General features: G+C 33.2%; 4 protein-coding genes across 5 annotated transcripts; 1 reads left to right on the top strand and 3 right to left on the bottom strand.

The window, feature by feature from the left end:
* Positions 1-429: 429 nt before the first annotated feature.
* LOC109077906 (immunoglobulin superfamily member 3-like) lies at positions 430-2,607 on the bottom strand. The gene is made up of 5 exons (XM_042759583.1): positions 2,106-2,607; positions 1,671-2,012; positions 1,438-1,545; positions 1,286-1,293; positions 430-1,054 (listed from the first exon to the last, which is right to left on the bottom strand). The coding sequence occupies exons 1-5, from the start codon at positions 2,476-2,478 to the stop codon at positions 947-949; spliced, it is 939 nt and encodes a 312-aa protein (XP_042615517.1). The 5' UTR covers positions 2,479-2,607; the 3' UTR covers positions 430-946.
* Positions 2,608-7,512: 4,905 nt separating this feature from the next.
* On the bottom strand, positions 7,513-12,234 carry LOC109077905. Of its 2 annotated transcripts, none has more exons than XM_042759581.1 (9): positions 12,133-12,234; positions 11,798-11,919; positions 11,322-11,416; positions 10,886-11,233; positions 10,435-10,788; positions 10,246-10,353; positions 9,698-9,732; positions 9,458-9,591; positions 7,513-7,660 (listed from the first exon to the last, which is right to left on the bottom strand). In XM_042759581.1, exons 3-8 carry the CDS (start codon positions 11,362-11,364, stop codon positions 9,499-9,501), a joined length of 981 nt encoding a protein of 326 aa, XP_042615515.1. In that variant the 5' UTR covers positions 11,365-11,416; positions 11,798-11,919; positions 12,133-12,234; the 3' UTR covers positions 7,513-7,660; positions 9,458-9,498. The 2 variants fall into 2 exon arrangements, with proteins under 2 accessions (XP_042615515.1, XP_042615516.1); XM_042759582.1 differs by having other exon boundaries at positions 9,493-9,591.
* A 1,336-nt stretch (positions 12,235-13,570) lies between these two features.
* Positions 13,571-16,320, bottom strand: LOC109077924. Its single transcript, XM_042759573.1, has 7 exons — positions 16,246-16,320; positions 15,852-15,924; positions 15,402-15,749; positions 14,957-15,310; positions 14,760-14,867; positions 14,626-14,660; positions 13,571-14,477 (listed from the first exon to the last, which is right to left on the bottom strand). The coding sequence occupies exons 1-7, from the start codon at positions 16,252-16,254 to the stop codon at positions 14,352-14,354; spliced, it is 1,053 nt and encodes a 350-aa protein (XP_042615507.1). The 5' UTR covers positions 16,255-16,320; the 3' UTR covers positions 13,571-14,351.
* Positions 16,321-21,686: 5,366 nt separating this feature from the next.
* On the top strand, positions 21,687-25,463 carry LOC122145583 (the record flags this gene model as incomplete). Its single annotated transcript, XM_042759580.1, has 5 exons — positions 21,687-22,098; positions 22,179-22,532; positions 22,647-22,757; positions 24,449-24,483; positions 24,844-25,463. Coding segments are annotated over 5 exons (999 nt in total), but the record flags the coding sequence as incomplete, so codon positions are not given.
* Between the last annotated feature and the right edge of the window lie 390 nt (positions 25,464-25,853).

The raw sequence follows: 25,853 nt of genomic DNA, 5'->3' as shown, positions 1-25,853 counted from the left end.
CGATGCTGTATATCGCACACCCCAGCCTTGACTTGAGTGGAAAATGAAATAATCCGCGGTTGTGCGTGGCGCACACTTGTTTGCACATGAGCAAAGGTGTTTTTATGAGTCTAACTTGCAAATGCCAAACCACTGATTCGTCAAACCTGCTTTACTGCAGTCTGTGTTCTTTTGACTCTTTTGTAGTAAGAAACGAATATACTTAGGGGAAATGTATTGGAGTAAAAGTATACATTTTAATTAGGAAACGTAGTGGAGTAAAAATAAAAGTTGGCTGAAATATAAAAACTCAAGTAAAGTACAGATACTCCCAAAAAATTACTTAAGTACTGTAACAAAGTGTTTTTACTTTGTTACATTACACCACTGTTTGTTAATAAATGTGTTAGCATAAATATTTTAAGTGAAATTGCCCATTTGATTAATGAAAAGTCTGTTTGGATGGCTGTGTGAAATTGTCATTGACACTGAATGTGCATTAAGTGTAAAAAGAAAAAGACAATGGATAAAAGATACAGAAACAATAATGTATAAAGCAGACTTCATGTTTGCCTATTTACAGAAACTAAAAACATTTATGTAGATATCACAGATCATGCATTATTGTATAACACCATTTATGCAAAATTACATTGTAAATTACACATCATGTCCTACATTTCTACTGAGAGTATAAAAAGGAATGTGTGGCAAGTTCTTTGAGACAAATCATCTGATTTCAGATACAATCAATTGTCAAAACCCCAATATAATGCAAGTAAACAGAGTTAAACATACCAACAAGCATCTGCGGATGGATTTCTGTTCTGGATAGATGGCCATGTCTACATGCAGCCAGGTATATGTAAAACTCTAATAACATGTTAAAAATGAAATTACATATTACAGAGTATATTAAAAAGACAATGTAACATTAATTGCTGCAAATCTGGTATGTACATTTTTTTTAAGTATACATGCTGTATGTCACAAGAGAGTGTTCTTCAGTAATCTTCACTTTGGGTTCATTTGCCATGAAAGAACTATGTGCTGCATAACTCAGAATTTCCTCACCCTACAATAATGAAAAAAAAATAAAAAATAAATAAAAGATCAGAGGAAAAAATGTCACAAAAAATGTAAAGTTGAGTCTTAAGAAGACACATCAGCATAATCCTTTGCACTTAATAAAACTGATCGTATAATTCTAATGAATAATTACATGATTTGAACCTTTTGAAATTATAAAACATAATACATAATCATAAATCATAAATCATAAAACATAAAACATAAAATAACTTACTTGACACTCTTGAGATTTGTGGATTGTGTGAAAAAAAATAATTAAAAAGAAAAGAAAGAAAATATAAAATCTTTAGTGGCGAGTATATATAAATATGTGATTATATAAATATATTATTAATTCACAGTATGTGTGCCAAAATTAAACCTTACTTTTATTTGGATCCTGACATCGTTTTATGGCCAGAAAAACAGGTAAAGTCAAAAATATGATGTTTAAAACTCCAAGAACAAGCAGGATTGGATTCACATTGACACTCTCTGAAATGACCAAACATTTGAGACATAATCCAGGGTGCTAATAGTAGATCAGTTCCTTGGTATTATTTCACATGATATTTGAACCAAAAGAGTGAAAACATCAAAAATTAATCCAAAAACCTTACCTCTAAAATTTAGTTCAGTTCCTTTTCCAAACAGTATCTCTCCACACGCGGCCACAGCACAGTAGTAAATCCCAGCATCAGAGTGACTGATGTTGCTCTTGAAGAGATTGTAGACACAGCTCTGTGTTTGAGACTCAGTGCTGTTCTCACACTGACCATTTCTCTCTCCTTTTGTGTAAAGTATTCCTTGAGATTCTCCCAAGCTTTGCCTGAACCAGTAGACACTGTGTTCTCCTGCACAGCTCTCAGTGAAGATGCTGCACTGCAAACTCACAGAATCCCCAGGATGAAGCGTGTCTATCGAAGACTGCTGAAGAGTTAGGTGTCTGTCCATAGCTGCATCTTGAAAGGCGACATAAGTGGGAAAGAAATGGTAAGGACAAAAAAATCAGTTACCACCAACCAAACAAAGCTAAAATAAGCAGGGAAATGTACCTTTGACAAGTAATCTGGTTCCTGCACCCATTCCAACGGTGTAATATGATGAAACTACACAGTAATATGTTGCTGAGTCTGAAGGTTTTGTCTTTAAAATGGTCAGATTAAAATGATCATCTCCTTTAATAACATTAAAACGATTTGTTTCATCAAAGTCCTCATTCCAACTGGGTTGTTGATTTAAATATAAAGATACAATTTGTACGTTTTTTCTATCAGCTGTCTGTTTAAACCATGCTGTTGTCGGTTGCAGAAGCTTTGAAAAGGTGCAAGTGAGGTTCACATCTTCTCTGGCTTGAACAATTTTTAAATTATCCTCCTGAACAACATCAGCATCAGAGGAGCAGACTGCAAAATGAAGAAGGTACATTTAGTGTTATATAGTAATTAATATACAAAGTTCTGCTGCACTGAAAAAAAAAATAATAATAATAATAATTAGTTGTTAGGTAAACGTTACCTATTGTTGAGGAGAACAAAATAATTAAATATATCATGATCACCGACGTTCCGAAAATTATTCTCATATTTTAAATTCACTAAAAAAAAAAAAAAAAAAAAAAATTAAATAAATAAAAATAATAATTAGCCCAAAAACAAATAGTAACAGAGGTGGATCAATAAACTGTCTATACCATGTTTCCTTCAATCTCTGCTTCAGACAAATGAGAGACACACACACTTCTATCTTATTTATTCAGTGCTGTAAGAGCTGATTGGTCACTTGAGAAAGGGTTTGCACTGAGCTGAAACCACTCTGTGACAGCAGCCAATCAGCTCATGTCATGGTGGAGTTTGCAATGATACAATTTTTTTTTTTCATGTTTAAAAAGTCTATATCAGCAGATTTACTGAAAATCACAAACAAAGGCTTCAAGACTATCAATTATATATATATATATATATATATATATATATATATATATATATATATATATATATATATATATATATATATATATATATATATATATATATATATATATATATATATTGTTTTTTACAAAGTCTGCTTTTTAAAGTTAAGGGAATATGACATTGCTGTTGTAGTTACATATTAACGTTGGCAGATGGGTCAGATCTGAGTGTTAGTATGTCACTGTGTAGTTTCCACTTTCTGTTTTCACACTTCTTGCTGCATCAAAACCACAACATGTTAAAAAAGCTATCCTTTCATTACAAAAAAAGAAAAAAATTTTTTATTTACAATTGACTGACAGCAATTAATTCTCTCTGCTCCCTGACATCTGATAAACTACATATATTAAAACTACAGGTATACATAACAAAGTTTGGCATCTGTACATATGTATGTGGTTAATGTTTCATTATTTGGTTTGGATCATAAGAACAAAAACAACAAATGAGTCTCTTCTCGGTTCTATGTAATAACAATAACAGCATACAATAATATTGGCATGATGTAGCCCAGGGTTAGCCAAATCTTGCCATAAAGGGCACATGCGCTGCAGAGTTTAGCTCCAACCCTGATCAAACTATTTTTCTAATGATCGTGAAGGCATTGATTAGTATGCTCAGGTGTGTTTGATTAGGGTTAGAGCTAAACTCTGCAGGAAAGTGGCTCTCGTGGGCCAGATTTGAAGAACCCTGATGTAGCAGATCATTTCTGTGGGCATCTGGACATGATACATTTTTATTTATTTTAAAAATATAATTGAAAATACACATCTCTCTTATCCTCATACATTTCATACATTAATTCATTATCCATGAGAATGTTGTCTGCTTTTGTTTAGGCCTTAAAGTCATTAAAGTCAGAAGTTTATGGGACCAGGATTTGTAATTTCAGCACCAAGGACAGGGACAAAATGGATAATTTTACACTGCAATATGACATGACCTTACAAAATCTTTTATTATTCATATTCATGCAGAAAAACCAGGCAGACACAAAGTTTCTGTACAAATATAAGAGAACCGAATTTTGGTTCAGAGGTTCAGCCCTTAATAAAAATACATGCAAACTAAACATCATTTGTCAACTCTTCCACAAAGCAGTGAACTAGGGAAGCTATGAAACACATATTTAATGTTTTCACAAACATTTTATACGCTACTTTTGAGAAATTTATTTTAAAATATATCTTATTTTTAAATATTGCTTACATTTACTTTGCAAAGGTAATGTTTTGATGAGTGTAATTAATGTAATGATCAGTCTTTGCCTTCTAAATGATCTAATATGAAGAAATGTTTGAGTTGATTCTTAACCACAAAAATACATAAGCCATCACAATATTAGAAACACACAACCCAGATACGAGATCAAAGAGAAAAAAATCACTTCTGCTATATTGTGTTTACAGACATAATATATTTCTTACTCACTAACAGACTCACTGTTTTATTTTTATTCATAAAATAGATGATGAATTTTAGCCTTGTTTATGCCACTATCAAAGCTTAAACCACAAACTCAGACTCTCTCCATATGAGGAGAGGATGTGACTGTTGCTGCTAGTGAAGTCAGAAGGCAGAGACAAGGTGCATCATTTCCTTTAGAATGAGAGACAGGAAGAAACTGCTCATTATAGAGTGAAAGGTGTTGGAGTGAATATCAGCGGATACATTTTTCAGTTTTTGAAGCAAAGTGACATAATATTTTAATCTAAAGCAGCTGGATTTAGGCTCACAAGTTTTAAGTGTTATACTGTATATTATGTGTGTGTGTGTATATGTGGTTACACTTTATTTTAAGGTGTCCTTGTTACACGTTACATTAACTTACTATTAAAATAACAATTAATTACGCATAATTACATGCAAGTAACCCTGAGCCAAACCAATATTACTCAGTACTTAAATATATAATTACACTGTAACACGGACACCTTAAAATAAAGTGTAACTATATATATATATATATATATATATATATATATATATATATATATATATATATATATATATAATTAAATGTAATGACACATGCACATGATTGCTGAAGCTATTTTGTACCTACAAGACTGACCTCTGTCAGTTGTTTGTTTTTTGTTTTCTTCGCACCACACTTTGAATCGAAACCACAGAAACAACTTTCAACTGGACAACCACTGAGCTTTGCTTTCCTTTGGCAGAAAAAAAGACATCTTAATGCTTGCAGCTGAGCAGCAAAAAATAAATTAAACTTGCAAATTATTAATAAAAAACACTATACATGGTGTTTTACCCTGACATATAGCTACAAAACCCTAGAAAACACTCCTGCAATGAAGATTCTAATACAACACTCTGTACATCTTTCTCTTTCCTTTTTGTCACAATCCATTTATTAATTTATTTTTCTTCTCTTTTTGAAACTCAATACTGGATTTTTCTTTTATTGTTTGAACAAACAGAAATGCAAAATAATATTTACTATGACTTTTTATGTGGATCTGTATATGTATACTCTGAATAGTTTACCTTCTAAACACAGAAATATGAACAAGAGGGGGAGATTTTCTGTGAGTGATCAATTTAATTTTGACCTGTTCTCAATCAAAGCTATTGCTATGTAAGACTTGCAGTACAGAGTCTAAAGCTTATGGACTAATGGTATGTTTTTGTTTGTTTGTCTGTTTTAATATATTTTGGCACTTAACAGCAGTGGTGTTACCATGCATACATTAGTACATTATAAGAGTAACACCTTACTCCAAATATGACAGAGAAAACTATAAATATTTATAATTTCAAACAATATATCAAACTAAATTTCATATTTCTGAATGAAATGCTTGCTCTTGGGGGTTGTTGTTTTGATGATATAACTGGGTTAATGTATACCATTCCTTCAGAAGTAATTTCATATAAAGAGACAAAAAGACAGTTAACATTTAGTTTGTGCAAAGACGCATTGAGACCACCAACTCATTTAAGTAAGCACAAACTTCAAAAATCCACATCCTGTGTTTAAGATGGCAGGTGGTTGCAGTGGTGGAGGCCCCTTAAAGTGTTTTTGCACTGGGGCCCAAACAACCATAGTTACTGTATGCACCAAAATGCTCTGGGCTTTAAGCTATCGATACCACAAAGCACAGACTCCTCCACAAAGTCAGCATATGTTCATGAAATAACATATGACACCAACCAGTGTGTCAGTCAGAAGTAGAAAGACAGAGTAAATAATTTCCTGTAGATTAACTGACAGGAAGAAGCTGCTCAGAACATCAGTGAAACATTTAACTTTAGACATGACTGTCAGCACTGAATACATTGAAGTTCTGAAGCGTTCTAAATTCTAAACTGATGATAGTGATAGTGCAGACATACATAGGAATTACACAGTAGAGATGAAATATAACACAAATATAATAAAAACTGAAAACTTGCCTGTGAATACAGGCTGAATACAGCCTGTGGGAACAAACTGTTCTTGTGCCTGTCTGTTTTGTAGCCGACCAAAGGGCAACAGTACGTAATTTTAGCATGAAGTTAGAATTTTAAGATTGGGATTTAACATTTTAGCATATATGTGGGATTTTCGAATACCTTCAGTTTATTGTTGTACAGGCTTCACAGCCTCATATTTTGGTTTTATGATTTTTTTTTTTTTTTTTGCCACATGTGTCCACTAGAGGGGCCTCATGAGACATTTATCAATAATATTAGGCAAAATAACTTTTTGCAACTCTCTTTAAAAACACGATGCGGACAAATACTGTCCCAGATATGATTGATTATTTATTTATGCTTATTTATTTTAATCATTACATGTAAGTTGATACATTATCTATTTTGTTTTTGATTCATGGGTGAAACGGTACATAAACATGTACGGTTCGGTATGTAGGCCTACCTCGGTTTTGACGTCACGGTTTTGGTACAGCAGGGGGAAAACTAAACATATATATATATATATATATATATATATAAAACCCCTTTCAAAACTAACTTAAAAAATCTTTTCAGACAAGCATACTCTCTTTAATTTAAAATTTGTTTTGACTGTAAGGACATCACCCTTTTTCTTATTGTTTTTAAATAGTGTTATTATGTTATTATATTGCTTGTTTTCACTGATTCAATGTTTAATGGATTGAGTGTTTTATTGTTGATTTTGTAAGGTGACCTTGAGTGTTGATAAAGGTGCCTATAAATAAAATGTATTATATATATATATATACAGTGGTTTACTGAAAAAAAAGTATCTTTAAATAAATTTGATTATAATTAAAAATCTACATCAGATTATGCTCTAAACTGTAGGGAGCCCTTTTACATTATTTATATAAGGTTACAATTAACAACAGAGCTCAAATTTAAATTTAATTACTATTTATTTTTAAATATGATAATCAACACTCAACACTCAAAATTATGCTAAACATGTAAATTGCACATAATGCATAATTGCTATCTTTCTGTCGTTGAAACGCTGATAGAGTGATTACATGAGGCGTGAGATGTTCATTCATGTTTATTTCATGTTAAAACTAGTAGTAAAAAAGGGAAGGGATCACCGCGCTGCCGCTTGAACGGAGGAGTTTACACAGTGATCTGTTGCGCCACATCAAAGTGCACCAAATGGCATTTATCATCTGAATTTCCTAAAAAAAAAGAAAAAGAAAAAAAAGGACATATTTTGAAAGATTAGACTTTGTTTCTTAACAAAAGTTACAATATAACTGGAATTAATTTCCAATGCAGTTATGCTCCTGCAGTGGTTAAAACAATGCTGTACTTGTTCTGTACACATGCGTACCGAACTGAAAGACCTGTACCAAAAATCTTCTATAAGAATACATGTACTGTTACACCCTTAGTATCACCCTATAGGTCATTAAACACATTTCTGCAACATTCTCTTTAATGTTCATGTGAAAATATTGCTTACACTACATTCTAGATGTGAGAAAAGCATATATCGACTTATTAATTAATATAGTTGTCATGAGTAAATGTCATCAGTATGTGTTAGTGCTGTAGTATATAAGTGTAGTCCAACTACTTTATTCTTATTATACCGTATTATTCTTATTGTTATTATGCAGTAGTCTGCATAACTAGAAAATAATGCAAACATGGTCATAATTGTCCCATTTCAGTACCATGGACAGGGGTTTCAACTTCTCTAGCTTTTCTCAACCTCAGACTTTTTCAACAATCAGTCAATCTTAAAAGGATCTTATTATGCATTTTCACTTTTTCAACTTTAGTTAGTAGGTAATATTGCTGTTTAAGCATAAAAAAAGATCTGCAAAATTACAAATCTCAAAGTCCACTTCAAAAGGAGATATTTTATTTAACAGAAATCACTTTTCAAAAACTACAATGAACGACTCGTTTGGACTACAATGCATACAATGCATATTTTATATCACAAATACCAACGAATAAGACGAGACCTGGTTGAGCTGTACTAGAGAAGGCAACGAGTGTTATCACTATGTCAGAGACATGTTAGCTTTCTCAAGGCAGATGATCTTAGAGTCGTTACAATCATCTGGGTTTAAATCACGCTCAAACTGATTTGATTTTAACACAATATTTACAATGAAGCTGGCAGGTGGCTATGATAAGGGGCATGACATTTCCCGACCAGGCGCTGAGTGGAGCCAATCACAACACACACTGGCACAGCTAAACAATCACGGCACATTTCATATTTCAGAAGACGGGCCTTCATTTGATACAGGAACTATTCAAGCCTTTCATGCAAGACTGGGAGAGAGGTGTTGTAATAATGTAAAATATGTAAAAAATAATGAATTTTTCACACAACCTAGCATGAGAGCCTGTTCTAGTACACACCCAAAACAAAATCAAGGCTTTGTAAAAGAGCATAATAGGACCCCTTTAAATTGATATGCTGTAATGATGCAAAAATCCAACAAACAAGAGTCCATGAAAGTTGCTTAAAATTACATCAGTCAGTTCAGTTTATTTGACAGAATAAATAAACTTACACTGAAAGATTTTTTTTTGACTAAATGCAATTTTTTACTCAGAAATTGCTAGTAAATTTCACAATTAACATCAAGTAACACACTGAATTAAATGGGGATTTTTGAAGTAGAAAACTGAAACAGTACATCATATATATATATTTATATATATATATATATATAATATATATATATATATATATATATATATATATACATATATACATATATACATGTATATATATATATACATATATATAGTATATATATCTATATATTATTTTAGTTAACATTTATTTTAGTTAACATTTATATATATATATATATATATATATATATATATATATATATATATATATATATATTATTAATAAATGAATGATTTATTTTTTAGTGCAAATCGATTAGTTGAGTGCAATTAAAAGATAAAAATTTTATTGTAAATAAAAGATACATTACTTGTTGTAAAATGCATAAATTTCTCATGTGCATACATTGAATTATCTTGTATATTTTTCTCTGGGTCTTCTAGGGGTGCTGGACTTTTGTTGAAAGCTCAAAGCAGCATAATTCAAAGCATCTCTGTCTTCATCCTAGAAAAATTATGATACCTTCAGTCAAATATATTGACTATAATGACTAGGCATTTATATTGAATTAAATATGGTATAAAAGCACATGAAATATTAAAATGCTTACCATTAAGTGACCAGCCTGAATATTCTGAGTCCCATCTGAAAAACAATAATATTTGGAACACATAACTTTGTCAATGAAGAATGTTGATTTGCTCACATATGTGACTCTGGACCACAAAACCAGTCATAAGGTTCAATTTATTTAATTTCGATTTATACATCACGTGAAAGCTGAATAAATAGGTTTTCCATTGATATATGGTTTATTATGATATGACAATATTTGGCTGAGATACAACTATTTGAAAATCTGGAGTCTGAGGGTGAAAAAAAAATCCAAATACTGAGAAAATGGCCTTTAAAGTTGTCCAAATTAAGTTGTTAGTAATGCATATTACTATTCAAAAATTAAATTAGATATTTTAAAAATATCTTCTTGGATCATGATCTTTACTTAATGTCCTAATAATTTTTGGCATAAAAGAAAATCAATAATTTTGACCCATACAGTGTATTTTTGTCTATTGCTACAGATATACCCCAGCGACTTAAGACTAGTTTTGTGGTCCAGGGTCACATATTGGAAAAATTTTATGCAGTAATTCCTACCTTTTTTTCGCTGCTTGTACAACTCTGTACCCAGAAATATGATCACAATCACTGATAAACAATTTAAAGTTCCTAAAACCAGGGCAATTATCCAAGGTGTTGGAAAACCTAATTAAAAATTAAAGTAATTAAAAAATTGGCAATAAATCTGTGAGCAGACAGAGAAAATTATGCAACTTAAATGGGCACCTGGCATGTCAGGTTTTCTTGCATCTCCAAACTGTATCTGTCCACATGCGGCCACAGCGCAGTAGTAAATCCCAGCATCAGAGTGACTGAGGTTCCTCTTGGGCAGGCTGTAGATACATCTGTGTGCAGTAGAGTTCACATCAGAGCTCCTCTCACATTGACCGTTCCTGCGCTCCTGAGTGAATATAATTCCTGGAGGAGATTCTCCAGATTCATGTCTGAACCAGTAGACGTTGTGTTCTCCTGCACAGCTCCGAGTGAGGACAGTGCACTGCAGCGCCACTTCAGAGTCCTCTGGATGCACTGGGTCTAGCACAGCTCTCTCATGGTCAGACGGCATGTTCAAGTATCTGCCTAAAAACAAAATAAAAAACAACGACATGATTGTAATTTGACCAGACATAATGTGATACAATACATGTACCACAGTAAAATAAATTATTCTGCTTACCTTTAACAATGAGATCAGTGCTCTCCCCAAATGTGAACTGATATATATATTTAACACAATAGTATGTTGCAGTGTCTGATTCTTTTACATTTGTGATGCTGAGATTAAAATGGCTGTCATCTTTTTCTACAAAAAAGCGATTATGTTTGTCAAAGTTATTTTCAAACACGACAGGTAATGCTTGATATGATGAAGTGATTAAAAGGGGTTTCTCTCCAGCTCTTTGTTTGACCCAGGCAACAGTGGTTCTTGACTCTTTTGGAAAAATACAGGTGAAGTTAACACTGTCTCCAGCTTGAACAATCTTCAGATGATTCTTAGTCATGATGTCTGGATTATCTGAGCTGCCTGGAAAAATTCAAAAAGGCATGAATGAGAAAATGTTAGCTTGCAGTAGAATTGCTTTATTATGCAATACAGAAACATAACTACTTACATTTAGAAAGGTAAATCAAAAGGATGAAAAAATGATTAATCATTTTTAGGAGATTGTTCTGAGCTGGTTGATTCAAAACCTTTAGGGTAAATTATCTAGAAAAAAATAAGATAATTTATAATTAAAATAATTTAAATGAAGAAGAAATGTATAAATGCATGAAACATAAAACACTTAATTCATAGCTCATATCCAAGTTTATTATTATTATTATTATTTATTTATTTTTTAAATGTAAAAACGTTTTTAGATTTTTGGATTAGATTTTTTAATTTTTAGGTTACAAGACAACAGTTTTTCATTGTGTGGATTAGAAACATTTTTAATCACAAATTTTAATGCAGGGCCACATGTCATTCATGAATATGTGGTAGAAATGTTCAGAATTCAGAAAATGGAAAGTAAATATATACAAAAGTTAATAACTAAATAAAATATGAATTTGAAAACAGGCTTTGTTTAAAATCTCTACTTACAGACTTTATTAAAGGTCAAGGTTGGTTTTCACGTAGAACCTATCACAGGTTTTTCTTCCTTCTCAACACAGTCCGAAAGAGAAAGACACACAGACACACTCACCTTTAAATACTGTACCTCCCTGTACAAAAGAAAAGCAGCTTTACATGATTCTATTGGCTGATTCACCATAATGTTCATTTTAATGCCATGTTCATGTTCATAGTAACAGCAAATCTAAAGTTTTCTAGTAGACTGACAAATTTGCACCCAAATACAATTTAAATGAAACATCTACTAATAGTACAAATATTTATTGATACAAATGAATTTATTTACACATCAAAGTAGTTACCGTATGTTGATTTAAACATGTGCATGGCATCTGTTATCACCCCATGATATTGGAAAGAGATGTTTGTTTCAGCAGAAGAGGCTGTGTCTGTATCGAATACTGTAATTCTGTAAGGTGTATGTGGAAACTTTTTTTTTTCTTCCTTCCTGCTTTCACTCTTTGACCACAGTTAGAGGATCCTGCACTACTATTATACAACAACTGAAATTCATGACAAGAACTGAGGCTGGTACCAGTGTAATACATTGAACTTGGAACCGTAAAAGTGGTTTGTCTGCGCTTGCCTACATTTAGCATCAAAATGTTATGCACAGAATTATATTTTATCAAACTAAATTAAGTATTTGGACCACATGGCCACTTAATTATGAAGCAAATAAAAAGACAATAAAAACGGACAGAATAAATTCTACATTGTTAATTTTTTTGGTATTATTATTCTGCCTTTCAGTTCATTATTATTAAATATTACTCATATCTGTTAGTTATTCAAATCAGGTACTTATTATGACTCACTGTTTATCTGTTTATGAAGCGTCTTCTAAATAATGATATGTAAAATGTGCTATTTAAAATTTGATATTTTTTGTGGTAATTGTTGAACTTACTGTATAATTAGTGTCAGAAGAAAAAAAACATTGCATGTAATGGAAAACAGCAGTGAAAATCGTTTCCGCTCAGAATGGTGTTTGTGGGCTGTGAATGAGTGTGGGAGGTAAAAATAGAGCAGGGTGGCTAAAAGTACTAAAAATATATATTGTAGGTCACATGAGTTGCCTGACAAATAAATTAAATTGATTTATTCATTCATTTATGGACAACTCTGCTTATATAATTCAGTAATCCTCCACCTTTTGTAAGCAATTAAACTGTTAGTAGTTTACACTTTAAGCATATCAACCTGGTCCTTGCTGCTGCTGAATGCACAACAGGCTTTACATTTTAATACCCTCAGGATAGTTTTGCCACATTTTTACATCAGAGGGAGTTCATCTGCAACCTCTGTCCATCATATAATATTTATATGTTCTCCTGTATTATTCACTAGTCAACAGGCAAATACAGCAAAATACATAAAGCAAAATTATCGCTATTTAATGAAGAGGTCCAGTTTAGACCAATTAGAACAAAACCATGTTTTTTTTTAACATTATTTACTGCAAGAATAAAATGCACATTAACCATTGCCTGCACATAGACAATAAGCTCAGTCCTCATCTTTTTTATTTGCAAATGACTGACAATATTATTTTTAAAATGGCAGGAGACAATTATGAAACACATAATTGCTTTACTTTATTTAACTAAAAAAAAAAGAGGTCATTTTGAATCATGATCTGCATGGACATGGGTCAAAGGTCAAGATGAGTTATTAGAACAATCTATTACTGAATCAATAATTATATTGCACATGGGAAATGCACATGCCTGTGTCACACTCTAAATACATGAACAGTTTATTAATGGCCTTAGTCATATCTGTGAACAAGCATGTCATCAATTTCTGGATAGATTCAGTATATAATGAAGTCACATTAATGAAGGGGACATTACAAAAGCAGTATGACTCTAAAATGTTAATTCAGTACCACGGACAGGTATTTACCACAATTTCAGCACATTTTTTTAATATAATGTATTAATCACCAATCACTTGCACAACTGCTTCTGCTGTTACAATAAGACAGAAATGTATGTACCAATATATTCCACATGAGTGTGTATACATATGTATATTTATGTATACATACACAATTAAGGTAATGGCAAACATCCAATGGTGTTTAAAGCAAACACTGATGCTGTAACTTAAATCATGGGTTTATGGAATTTATCACAGGTGTTAAATTCTATTATAGGCTACTAAATAAAAATTCAGTTTTACAAAGTTTCTGGATTTGTGTCATAATAATTTACCTCTAAATGACCAATGCAGTTGTCAGCTGGAAGAACATGTAGTATAAGTATATATATGAATTACATTTTGATTTTAATGAAATACATTATTTGATGCAACTTTATTGATTTATAAATTCATCAATAAACGATAATGATTAAGGCTAACATAGCTGATTAGAATTTAATTGAATACTCACACACTAAATAGTTCACAACTTGTAAAATATGATGGTCTTGATTTCTGACTATTTTAACTTCTAAATTTTATAGCTTCCAAATAGAGACTTCTGAATTTTAGAACTTTTTAATTTAAGTAAAATTTATTGATATATCACATGTGCATACAATGAATTGTCTTGCGATTTTCTTTCTCTAGGTCTTCTACAGGTGGAGGGCTTTTGTTGAAGGCTCAAAGCTGCATAATTCAAAGCATCTGTATCGTCAGCCTGACATAGAACAGTAATTATGAAACATTAAGTCAAACAGATTGTGTAAAAACATGCAATTAAGTGTAATATTTAGATTGGTAGCAATGATTAAATTAATTGGAAAATATATATTTTATTGCATAGAAGAAAAAAGCATTCACATTACCGTAAGTTGACTGTTTAGAGTGTTGTGCATCCCATCTCAAGAAACAATGATAATTTGCACATATTACAGTTTCACTGATATTGAACACTGTATTAAAACTTAAAATTGGCATGTTAACATGAAATAATGCATACCTTTTTGCCAGTACTTGTACAACTGTGCACCCATAATGATAATCACGATCACAGATAAAGTTACCATAATCAGTGCGGCTGTAATCCAATGTGTCTGAAAGCATTTGTCTGTAGTAACGCAAATAAACAAAATGTATTTTTAAAAATATATTAGTGCCATCTCAGGAAATTATTTTCATTGAAACTTAAATATGCACCTGGTAAGTCAACTGGTATTGCATCTCCAAACTGTATCTGTCCACATGCGGCCACAGCGCAGTAGTAAATCCCAGCATCTGAGTGACTGAGGTTCCTCTTGGGCAGGCTGTAGATACATCTGTGTTCAGTAGAGTTCACATCAGAGCTCCTCTCACATTGAGCGTTCCTGCGTTCCTGAGTGAATATAATTCCTGGAGGAGATTCTCCAGATTCACGTCTGAACCAGTAGACGTTGTGTTCTCCTGCACAGCTCTGAGTGAGGACAGTGCACTGCAGCGCCACTTCAGAGTCTTCTGGATGCACTGGATCTAGCACAGCTCTCTCATGGTCAGACTGCATGTTCAGGTGTCTGCCTAAAAAGAAAATGGATAAATAATATTCAGTTATTTATTTGATTAAACAGAATATACAACATTTGATTAAGCTTGTGACTGTTCATCTTACCTTTTACAATAAGGTCAGTTCCGTCCCCGATTGTAAACTTAAAAAAATGTTGAATGCAATAGTATGTTGCAGTGTCTGATTCTTCTATGTCTGTGATGCTCAAATTAAAACTGATATTATCTTTTACAATAAAATAGCGCTTATGTTGGTTAAAATCATTTTCAAATGCGCCAGGTAAACCTTGATATGATGAAACGATTGGAAGGGGTTTCTCTCCAACTCTTTGTTTGACCCAAACAGTGCTGGTTCTTTGATCTTTTGGAAAATTGCATGTTAAGTTAACACTGTCTCCAACATGAGCGATCTTCAGATGATTCTGAGCCACAGTGTCTGCATTATCTGAGCTGCCTGAATGAAATCAGTATAATAGGAATAGGTGAGAAGATACTTAGTTTTGTTTGCTTTTAAGAACAATCACTTAGCAAAGTGTAGCAAAATATAGTTACTTACAATTTGAAATGTTAATTACTAGGATGGAAAAATGAAGCATTTTGTAGAGCTGGCTACAAACAAATGAAAATCTCTATCATAAGAAAGAGAAGGGAGAGAACACATTCAAATGTATAATAATAATAATAATAATAAAACTGATCTTTTATTTTCCTTTATTTTGTCAAATGCAGAGAAAGAAAGCTAATAATAATAACAACAACAACATAAATGCTAAAAAAATTTGACCAAACATCTCAAGGTAGTACTTTACAGGCACTGTTACCAAACTTCAAAACATACATTACGGTGGTCCATTAACGTAGTTAATAAGCTTGACATACTAAAAAGTTACTCTAGCAAACTACTACTATTCTATAACAAACAAATCTCCGTATTAAAATTGTATACTTACAGGCATCATTAAAGATCATGGGGTTTAGCCATATAAACCATCACACAGGTTTTATGTCCCTCCTTGATAGTGAGACTGAAAGAGAGAAACACAAAGAGGTTTGCCTTTATATAGTCTTACACCTCCCTATGCTAAAGAACAACAACTTTACATAATTATATACGTGTGTGTGTACACAAACACCTACATAAAGATGTACTTACATACATAAGTACAGTACATATAAAATTAAGGAAGTAGTAGAGTTCATGGCCCTAAATTTATAGATTTTTTTGCACTGAATTCACAAAACACATAAAAAATAAATAAATTAAGTTTTCACTGAAATGAAATGTATTTGTCTTCAATCTAAGCGTGACAATACACTGAGAAGATTGTCCTATAATTGTAATTCTAAATAAATGCTGAAATTATAATTGTATACCAGTTCAAGATTTATTGTTAGATCTTTAATTCTATTTTTAATGTCTATTTAATGTTTTAATCATCTGCCACATTAATGACTTTGAATTACCTTCATTGGGAGATTTCTCTGGTAAATACTGTTATGCAATTAATTGACTGACAGCTCTGTTTTACATTCATCATCAATTCTAAGTATGTGGAACACATGGTCCCTTCAAAAATAAATAAAAAAGAAAGAAAGCCTTGTTAGAGAGTTGGCCATATAAGGTCACTTTGAATGGAAACCTTCTGTGTAGCACTGCTAGTGGACAGAAAATAAAATAAATAACTCCTATGTGATGGAAAGAGCTGTGAAAATAGTCTCTTGAAAATGGGTCTAGGGTGAAAAGTTTGAGTATGATCAAAGAGTTGGAAGGGAGGTCAGTGTTGTGGTCGGAAAGATTATTGGTGCAAAGTATTTTTAAAAACACAATGTTGTTCTGGGAAATTCACATCAACGGGTTGAAAAGGTACCAGTGGCAGGTTGCTGATCATGCTTAGTTTGATCACTGATATCCAGTCATAATAAATACTGTTTTCGAAACATATCTGACCTACATGTATTGTGTTTTGTGTACTATAGGATATTAGGCATATTTGGATGCTGTACGCTACTATATTGAATAACTGTCAGACTTTGTGATACAACATTAAAGTTAAAGTTATATCTGTCCAATGGGTTTGTAAGTTTAAGAAACATAAGTGTGAGTTTCAGAACTGCTATTATTGTTTTTACACGTAAAGCATTTGAACCCCAGAAATGAAAAAACATACAAAATAGAAGAGTTAAAAGATAGAGCCATTGTACCACATCAGAAGTCTCTGCTACCTGACTGAACTTTCAATTTGAAATCAAGAGGCCATTTGAGCACATGTTCACCACAAACGTCCACAAGTGATTGCGAAATCACAACACCAAAGTGATAAAAGAATAATGATAATAAAATGCAAAAACGCTTGCCTTGACTGATAAAGACTGTGGTGGCAAGTACAACCACATATCACAGACTCATGTTTAAACAGAACCATCATTTGTCCATATAAGGAGAAGATCTGATACTAAACAGAGTTCCAGTCAGAGGCCACAGTCTGCGACATCATTTCCTGTAGAGTGACTGACAGGAAGAAGCTGCTCAGAACAGACTGAGAACTGCTTTGGTGAACATCAGCGGAGAAACATTTTATCTTTAGCACTGACATAATCGTAATAAAATAAAACTGTATGAACAGTATATAAAATTGTAAAAGTATTAGAAATACTGGAAATATGAATTTTGATGGATATAAGATGTTTCACCTATAGAATAATAAATTTTCCAAAATACATGCATGTACAGTGCATATTTCCCCAATCCACCTGTAGTACACACACACACACACACGTGCACACACACACACACTCACACACACACACACACACACACACACACACACACACACACACACACACACACACACACACACATATATATATATATATATACATACACACACACACACACACAGGTGCAAACAAACACTCTTTGTACTTATTTTATATATATATATATATATATATATATACACACACACACACACACATACATACATACATATATCATGCTTGCTAAAGTATGCATAGAGGTGCAAAAAAAATTTGTGTACTTATTTATATATGTATTTAGTTATAAATAAGTACACATAGTGTTTGTTTGCACCTCTGTGCATACTTTTGCAAGCATGATTTGCATACATCACGGTTTGATCATTTTCCAACCACAGGACTGACCCACTGGCGTGTTTTCACACCCTTCTCTGAATCAAAAACCACACACGCACCATTGTCAGAAAAAAAAAAGTAGCCTCCATTATGGAAGTCAAAAATAACCCTTCCATTTGTACATTTTTTATCACAACTTACTCCCTAGTCTCCCTAGTCTAGTGGAAACAGGCAGCAAATCTTTTTAATGATTCACAAAAGTGACTTGTACTAAAAGGGTTCTCTGACTCATGAATGTATATACTGTAATAATTAGTGTAAACAACTACTGCCACAATAATTATCAGGCTCAGCTTTTACACCTTGAGAGCCCACTTGACACCTTAGAGCTGGGGCCGGGCCTGCTGATGCACTTGAGAACATGTGTGGCTCTTATACTGCAACCATCCTTCAGACACACATAATAGACCTGGCCAAGTAGACTGACAAAAGGTTATTTAATTTAGAGATATATTTACTAAGACCATACTACATTTAATCCATTACATATATCTGAAAACGTGAATTCAGTGAATCGTTTCCATGCCATTTAGGTTCAAGGGATTGGCTCAAAATAAACTGAATGCCCCTGAGCAAAAAGTCACACAGTGACAGTTAATAATCTATCCTTTTTAATAAATAAATTCCATAAAAACTACGCTAATAAAATATAAATGGTATGATATTGTAGATTGCCCTTTTATACAAATTTGTATTGCAGTAAGATTTGGTTCATTGATCCTTTCATTTGCAATAACATGCAGTTGATCAGCAGATGTCCTCAGTGTGTGTGTTTGGAATCAGTTTGCAAAGTAAATTATTTTGAATAAAAGGCTTTATTTCTTCCACAGCAATGGGCATATAAAATAATTTAGCAAATTAAAGTAAGCAATAAATTATTATTAAGCAATCAATAATAAGCTTGATGCTACCAGCACACCGAGAAACTCGTGAAAATAGAAAGAGAGACAGAGATAGAGAGAGACAAAGAGGTGACTGAGGGACCTCCTGACCTGCTTCGTGACCAAAATGGTACAGTCATATATCCATATTATTCTGGAATTAATCCATTAATACCTACTGGTATTTACACACACACACACAAAAACACACACAACTAAATACACACACACACACACACACACACACACACACACACACACACACACACACACACACACACACACACACACTCTCACACACTAACACACTCACACACACACACACACACACACACACACACACACACACACACACACACACAATGTATATAAATATATATCAAAGATCTATCAATGATAAATAAATGGAGAGCCAAGCTGAATGAAGGGAAAGTATCATTCGTAATCTGTAATTTTATGTAAAGTAGTTATGCTTATTAAAAAAAAAAAAAATAATACTGAATACTTAATATATATATATATATATTCCTGAGTGAAAAAATAAACACATTTCTGAATACTTAGAAAAAGTGATATTTGTGATAAGTTTCTGTCTGTTTATGATAAATTTAAGGGGGTGGGGTTACAGGAGTGTGCAAACAGGTGCACGAGTGGAGGTGAGAGGAGAAATGTTAAAGTATGCAATAGAGTTTGTTTGTTTTATTTATTTATTTTACACAAAAGAAAATATGTAAATGGCTTAATTTTTTAATTTATTTTCATTTTGACTTTATTAATGAGCATTTTAAGTGTTTGCCCCGACAAACAGACAGATTTGCTCGCACAGAGAGAGGGATTTCTTTCTCTCATGTTTGGTCGAGTCGTGAGTTTTGTTGTTAGGCCATATATTGTGGTTCCTGTGGCTCAGTGGTTTAGCAGTGCAAATGGTTGTGGGTTCAATTCCCAGGGAACACACATACTGGTAAAAAAAAAAAAAAAAAAAAAAATTTGTATAGCCTGATTGCACTGTAAGTTGTTTTGGATAAAATCATCTGCTAAATGCATAAATTTCAATTAATAATTCTGGAACGTGAGGACGTTTCTCTCTCTCTCTTTTTCCATAAATTAGCTAATTGTTAATGTTAGTTGTTGTTTGGCTTTATATTGTATGCCAGTCTGAATATTTGTGACTATGTTGTAGTTGTTAAATTAGCATCCTGCTGTTAATTTTATGTATCATTTCCTAGGAATTACATGAGCCAATACACACTGTGATAGGCCATACACTTCTACTACTCCGCTGATATGCCCATTTTGAGATTACTGGAAGTGGTGGTTTACTTTATTGGCACTCCTGCATAGTTATTTGCAGTGTGTTTTGAGAGACTATTGTGTTGGGTAATAAAGTAAAAGAGTCTCTTTGCGCTGAAGCCCAAAAGTTAAATTTTGTGTAAAATCCTTGAATTGTTCTCCAAAGGCCAGGTCAGCTTAAGGAAAGATGTGGATGTGTCTCCTCCAACAGACTATTGTTGATACTTTCTTTTGGGATTTTATTAAATAATAATAACATTATTTAATACAAAAATTGCATAATGCAAAAATTGCAAAATTAAACCATACAAAATGAAATTATGCTACAATAAGTCACACTGAACACACTAAGTGGATCTAATTGGCAGTTGACATTATTTGTAATTGTGTTTCTCATGTCTTCGCCATACTCGTCTGTAATGAGATTTTATTAATGACATTTCGTTCTGCCCCTTTTTCTGAAACAACCAGTCAAATTTCAAAGTGTCAGTGTTTGATCTTTAAACACTGCCGTATATATAAAGAGGAAGCAGCCTGAAATAAGACATACTACCAAATCGACACTTTCAGCCACATAACCAGGGACTTTTAGTTCTTTTAAATACATATTTTAATTGTATTGTGTGATAGTAATCTAAGCTTAATATACTGGATCTGTTTTACCGAAATCGTTATTAGAGGACTGTACTATCAAATTAACATCTTTCTTATACGATTGTAAGTAATCCCTTTAAAAATTCAAGAACTTTACCAAATTAATGATAGCAAAACGTTTTTTTTTTCTTAGCCTACTGTATTGTATTATTTTATTAACAAAATTTGGCTAATGAGTTCTTTTATCTCATTAAAATACTTAGATTCTGATGTTAAAACAGTCAGCATGTTTAAATTGTTAGAGTCTAAAAGTCATTTTGTCCATTTAAACACACTTGCATGTTCCAGACTTCTCTATACATGTGTGCTTATTTCTCTTTTAGATTAAGTACAGGTGCTACAAAATGAAGTTTAGAGTTTTGTCTACACTTTTTCTCCTCACATTTGCAAGTATGTTTAAAATTGTATTTTAATTGACCATTTTGTTAATTATTTCTGTTTGTTACCATGTCACTTTTTTGTTTTTAGATGGAATATGTGAAAGTGAGGTTTTTATTCATCAACGTCCGTTGCTAGTTGCTGAATTTGGAAGCAGTGTGATTTTACCCTGCTCTCACTCAGACGACTTTATAAACTCTGTTTCATGGTATAAACATTCTTTTGGCAAGAAACCACTTCTCATAGCATATTCAGAACATGGCTCTGGAAGTATTACATATCAAAATGGCTTTAACAATTTAAATAAATACCATATCAGAACTGGAAATGGCTCTTTTAATTTGACTATCATACACTTGGAAGAATATGATTTTGCAACCTACTATTGTGCTGTGAGATTCTTTAACATTGTTAAATTTGGAGAAGGGACGATTCTTCTACATAAAGGTGAGTTTATGACAATATTCTGAGCTTCACATATGTGTGTGTTGTTTTAATGTATTAACAGAATGTTACATCTCTTTCAGAGAGTGACGGAATAAGAAGCACCACAGTTATCCAGCAGCCTGTATCTGACAGACTTCATCCAGGAGATTCAGTGACTCTGCAGTGTTCGGTCATCAGTCAGATCTGTGCAGGAGAATACAGCGTCTACTGGTTTAGACATTCATCAGGACATTCTCATCCAGGACTCATTTACACCCGTGATAACAGGAGTGATCAGTGTATGGAGAGATCAGAGAACGGCTCTTCTGCCCAGAGCTGTGTCTACAGTCTCTCTCAGACTGAACTCAGACCATCTGATGCTGGGGTTTATTACTGTGCTGTTGCCACATGTGGGAAGATACACTTTGGAAATGGAACTAAGTTGATTATTGAAGGTAATATTTGATTTGCTAGAAATTATTTTTAGTACCGCAATGTCTTTGGTCATAAGTTGAATGTTATGTATTTATTGTAGCACATGAAATCTCACATCTATGTGACTATTTCAGATCTACAGTTCATGTGGAACCCAATTACTTTAGTTCTGGCAACACTGAACATCATGACCATGATTGTGATTACAATTCTGCTGATAGTGATTCAAAAGATCCACATTAGAGGTATAGTTGTGCTTCTTTGTCTGTACATACAGGTCCTTCTCAAAAAATTAGCATATTGTGAAAAAGTTCATTATTTTCCATAATGTAATGATAAAAATTAAACTTTCATATATTTTAGATTCATTGCACACCAACTGAAATATTTCAGGTCTTTTATTGTTTTAATACTGATGATTTTGGCATACAGCTCATGAAAACCCAAAATTCCTATCTCAAAAAATTAGCATATCATGAAAAGGTTCTCTAAACGAGCTATTAACCTAATCATCTGAATCAACTAATTAACTCTAAACACCTGCAAAAGATTCCTGAGGCTTTTTAAAAACTCCCAGCCTGGTTCATTACTCAAAACTGCAATCATGGGTAAGACTGCCGACCTGACTGCTGTCCAGAAGGCCATCATTGACACCCTCAAGCGAGAGGGTAAGACACAGAAAGAAATTTCTGAACGAATAGGCTGTTCCCAGAGTGCTGTATCAAGGCACCTCAGTGGGAAGTCTGTGGGAAGGAAAAAGTATGGCAAAAACGCTGCACAACGAGAAGAGGTGACCGGACCCTGAGGAAGATTGTGGAGAAGGACCGATTCCAGACCTTGGGGGACCTGCGGAAGCAGTGGACTGAGTCTGCAGTAGAAACATCAAGAGCCACCGTGCACAGGCGTGCGCTTTTGAACCAGAAACAGCGGCAGAAGCGCCTGACCTGGGCTACAGAGAAGCAGCACTGGACTGTTGCTCAGTGGTCCAAAGTACTTTTTTCGGATGAAAGCAAATTTTTGCATGTCATTCGGAAATCAAGGTGCCAGAGTCTGGAGGAAGACTGGGGAGAAGGAAATGCCAAAATGCCTGAAGTCCAGTGTCAAGTACCCACAGTCAGTGATGGTCTGGGGTGCCATGTCAGCTGCTGGTGTTGGTCCACTGTGTTTAATCAAGGGCAGGGTCAATGCAGCTAGCTATCAGGAGATTTTGGAGCACTTCATGCTTCCATCTGCTGAAAAGCTTTATGGAGATGAAGATTTAGTTTTTCAGCACGACCTGGCACCTGCTCACAGTGCCAAAACCACTGGTAAATGGTTTACTGGCCATGGTATTACTGTGCTCAATTGGCCTGCCAACTCTCCTGACCTGAACCCCATAGAGAATCTGTGGGATATTGTGAAGAGAAAGTTGAGAGACGCAAGACCCAACACTCTGGATGAGCTTAAGGCCGCTATCGAAGCATCCTGGGCCTCCATAACACCTCAGCAGTGCCACAGGCTGATTGCCTCCATGCCACGCCGCATTGAAGCAGTCATTTCTGCAAAAGGATTCCCGACCAAGTATTGAGTGCATAACTGAACATAATTATTTGAAGGTTGACTTTTTTTGTATTAAAAACACTTTTCTTTTATTGGTCGGATGAAATATGCTAATTTTTTGAGATAGGAATTTTGGGTTTTCATGAGCTGTATGCCAAAATCATCAGTATTAAAACAATAAAAGACCTGAAATATTTCAGTTGGTGTGCAATGAATCTAAAATATATGAAAGTTTAATTTTTTATCATTACATTATGGAAAATAATGAACTTTTTCACAATATGCTAATTTTTTGAGAAGGACCTGTATACTTTATATCAACTAGCTTAATCTTTTCACAGAGACACATACATCATCATCATATTTTAACCATAAATTTTGATTTGTATTTATCAAGATACCTTGAATCATCCCAGAAATCAGTGGAAGAAGGTAATTACTTTTTCTTTTCTCACAGTTTAAATACAGAACGTGATTAAAATACAAAAATGATAAAACTGTCTCTACTGTAAATAAGGTTAGGTTTTAATTTTTAACTATGCAATACTAAATTACTTCAGCTTCCATGAAGGTGAAGTATTGAACTACAGTAAATACCAAAGTAAAACTGGGATTGCATTCAGATATTAAATTCAGTTACTGTTAGTGATTAATTTTTTTGCAGAATTATTATATTGCTTGAAGTGACTGAATTAACTTTACACAAAACTGTGACTTTGTATAGTAGATTATACAGCAGATTTGTAGCAGAATTCAAAATTATGATTTTATTTCCAATTTTTCCCTTGGCAGATCATGGATACTGATACCTTAAACCAAGAAGAGACACAAGTCCTTTATACCCAGTCCATCAAGCTAGTTGACAGTAATGATGGCTGAAAACATTATCATTGCATAGTTGTTGAGGACTGATGATTATGTTAGCGAACATAAGTTTTTTCTAATGACTGAAATGTTTGTAATATGCGTACAAGTTCACATTTTTATATTGCTTTGGATAACAGCATCTGCTAAATTAATTCATGAAAATGCTGCATTAATGGTTAAGTTCTGTTATTGTTCTCTTGCTTTTTAAGTATTTTATTTAATGTTCGGACACAAATGAGACTTGAGAAATATTTTAGGAAAAAAAGTCAAAACTGAGAATGTGGTGGAAGAAACATAGAATATCTCTTTACTGTCTTTCTGTAATTTCTGTCAAGACTGCATAATAGGAATATTTTATGCCTCAGAGTTTGCTCTTTAAACTCATGAGACTTAGTTGTGATTCTCATGTATTTCTCATTTTAGTATCAATGGTGTCTCAGATGTTTCTCCTAAAATTCCTTAGGATAAATAAAAGTAGACACAACTGAGACATGAGAAATATCTGAGAGAGAGGAGTACAAAATGAGAATGGACTTTGAGAAATATGGGAGATCTCTTTATTGTCTTGCTGTAATCTCTTTAAAGAACCCATTATAAAAATGTTTTACAGTTTGCCCTTTCTTTATTTTTTCTTGATTATATTGGGTTTTTTCACCTTTAATGATCAGGACAGTAGGAAAAGAGATAGGAAACGATTGGACAGGTGAGAAGGGAACAGGAGCAGGAAAGTAGCTTCAGCTGGGACTTTAGCTGTCTGAGTTGTAGTTTTGCCTTCACATGGATGTGCTGCCCACAAGGCTATGGCTCTGACAGGTTATTCTGCTCAGGATACCAAGGGCTGATTCTCTTATATGTCTCAATGAGATAATCAGCTTTTTCTTAAGATGTCTTCAATTTTATTTTAGGAGAAACTTTAAACATTTACTAATATTTTA

The sequence above is a fragment of the Cyprinus carpio genome, chromosome A7 (genome assembly GCF_018340385.1).
Source record: "Cyprinus carpio isolate SPL01 chromosome A7, ASM1834038v1, whole genome shotgun sequence".
NCBI lineage: Eukaryota > Metazoa > Chordata > Actinopteri > Cypriniformes > Cyprinidae > Cyprinus > Cyprinus carpio.
The sequence above is the reverse complement of the archived record's forward strand: the minus strand, read 5'-3'. Positions and strand labels throughout refer to the sequence as shown.